We start from the raw sequence: 2,714 nt of genomic DNA on the forward strand, positions 1-2,714 counted from the left end.
GAAATATGAAAATTAAACAATTTGATTTTTTTTATTTGGAAGTACTGTTTTCCAGTGTATCCAGATCCCACTGCTTGCACAGGGAATGGATATCCTTATTCTCGTATCTATATTGCTTTCTGTGTAACCTAGGTGCAAGCAGACATGTATTGGTTAATGCACAAACAAAATTAGAGGGACAAGCAGCAACATAAAATCACATAGTTAAGTTGCTAAATGTTGTACTTTGATATTCATGATGCTGGAGAATTAATGTGTGTGAGAAGTTATGATTTTAAGTGGTGTCTGACTGAATCATTACACAGCTTTTATAAATTACTCTTCATTTATGTTCTCTTCTCATTCTCTAGGATGGCTTACAGTGGGGCCCACACTCACCAACAGTAACTTCAATGCTGAAACATACGCTTCCTACTTCAGTGACCCAAATTCAGCATTGACTGGCTGTACTGAGGAAATCGAAAGACTGCGACCCAAATCTCCTCCTCCCAAACTGAAAGCTGATCGAGGAGGTGGACCTTCCAGGGGAGGAGGAAGAGGAGCAGCCTCTCTTGGCCGAGGGGAGAGAGGCAGAGAAAGAATGAGAGGGAATTTCCGTGGGGAAAGAGGAGGCTTCAGAGGAGGACGCGGAGGTGCACAGAGAGGAGGTTTTCCTCCTCGCTGATTGCAGTCACTGGCAGACATTCATGTTCCCATCTTAGCCTCTTTACTCTAGAACCATGTGGATAATTCATTTCACTTATCAAGTGTATCCAGCCGTTGTAAATTTTTGTAACTTACATTACCTACTTCATGTTGTCTTGAACAGAAGGTGCAGCATTGTCATGAGGATGGAAGGCTTTGGGACCAGACCAAAGTGGAGCTTTGATATGACCTAACCACACACTGTGAACGTTTTGTATTGTGTGTAAGACCATAAAATATGTATGGATGACCTTGGGTCACATTAGTAACGTGGATTGGAAAAGTTTTGCATTGCTCCTTTCCGTTGTGCTCTAGAGGAAAGACTGCTTTCTCAACCTTTGAAATGCCCACATTGTTTTACATTGCGTTCGGTAATAATTGATACAGATTTGCTAGAGCATACTGTTTGTACATTTTCCAGTGTTGACCACGTATGCATTACAAATGCATATCTTATTTCTTTTATCATAGAAAATTTTAGCCAGAGAATTAGAAAAACTTGATTTTGCTAAGCAATATGGATAATAATGACTTTAAGGACTTGCGATGCTGTTACTACTGGTGGCATGTCTTAGTTTGTGGAAACTGGATTTGAATGTTCTGATTTCATTGATCAGTATTTTACTCCTTCCAGGTTTACAAGAAGATGTCTTTGCAAACCATGTCAAATAAAAGCCTACACATGTTTTGATAACATCTTTTTGCATAATATGCATTTTGCACTTGTTTTTTAATGTAATGAGCCTTTCGATTTCTACTGGTGTTGTATTCCTGATAGCCAGGTTTTTTTTTTTTGTGTTTTTTTTCTTAGCACAGATTCGCCAGCGTTTATTAGTGCACTTCACAAGGAACTGCCCCAACATATATGCTCCAGATTAGCAAGATCAGTTGAGCTGTGCTTATGCCAGTTATGGTTAAGATGATCAACTGAATTGTACGATGGTTGGGGGTAAAGCTGACAGGAGAGGCAAAGAGGGGAGTGTATGCAGTACGTGGGTTACTAGAGAATTAATCGATGTGAGTAGTGACTTTTAAGGAAGAAAGGTACATAGGCCTTAAGGTATGGATGAAAAGGATATGATAAAGAAAACCAAGTAAAGCATGTAGGCATATATTATAATGGTGTGTGTCGTAAACCTCAGAGAGAGCATACTTGGTCAAGAGAGGCCTTTGTTTAGGGTTATATTGAACAGATGGGACTTGAGTCTGTTTCTGAAAGAGTGGATGTCTGGGGCCATTCTTAAATAGGTCAGAAGGGTGTTCTAGTTCAAAGGAGCTATGCCTTAAAAAGATTGTATTGAACCAGGGAAGTTTTTAATTGTGGGTGTTTGCTAGTGAAACAGTCCCTGATGCTTGCCATTCTGGAACCACCAGACGTTTTTAACAATTCTGTGGAGTGTGACTTCATCAGCACTCTGTAAGGATATAAGAGGGACTGTGGCGCTGTTTTGGACTCAAACTTCCATAATGCCTTGGATCGCACTGAAGTATAAATCATCCAATGAGTAAGATGTATGTATCTACCACCTTGAGAAAGACGAGAGCCAAAACACAGTGGTGTTGAAAGCAATGGAAAAAGTGGCAATTTTGCAGTAATAAATTGAGCCTCCTGGGAGTGTGGTGAATCGCTTTGTTTTTACAATATCTAGTGGATCAGTCAACCCATTTGCACCAGCAGATAGTGTGCTGTAAAGTTAGGCTCAAATTTTTCTCGTACAAACCCATAGAAGTTCAGCAGTTATTTACCTGCGCTAACTATAACTTGTGCCCCCTAATGCACTGCTTATGACCTCACATATTGCATCATCATGACATGGTCAGTGAGATCACTGATGACATCATTCACATAACCACTCACCCCCAATCAATCCCATACAACCTCTTATACACCCACACAACCACTAACATACCAATTCTCAGACTGATACAAGTACTCACACATCCACTCATTCATTCTTAGTCACACACCCATTCAGTAACTTATACAGCCACTCACATAACCATTCATTTACCCATACAATTACTCACAC

General features: G+C 40.1%; 1 protein-coding gene across 1 annotated transcript in view; it reads left to right on the plus strand.

Moving 5' to 3' along the window:
• METTL14 (methyltransferase 14, N6-adenosine-methyltransferase non-catalytic subunit) overlaps window positions 1-1,380 on the plus strand; it is a 156,604-nt gene extending 155,224 nt beyond the window's left edge. Inside the window, exon 11 of the mRNA XM_069230159.1 lies at window positions 351-1,380. Within this exon, the coding sequence (XP_069086260.1) occupies window positions 351-664 (314 nt within the window). The 3' untranslated portion in view covers window positions 665-1,380. The remainder of the gene's footprint in view (window positions 1-350) is intronic.
• Window positions 1,381-2,714: the final 1,334 nt, after the last annotated feature.

Source organism: Pleurodeles waltl, chromosome 1_1, assembly GCF_031143425.1.
Source record: "Pleurodeles waltl isolate 20211129_DDA chromosome 1_1, aPleWal1.hap1.20221129, whole genome shotgun sequence".
In the NCBI taxonomy this organism is placed as follows: domain Eukaryota; kingdom Metazoa; phylum Chordata; class Amphibia; order Caudata; family Salamandridae; genus Pleurodeles; species Pleurodeles waltl.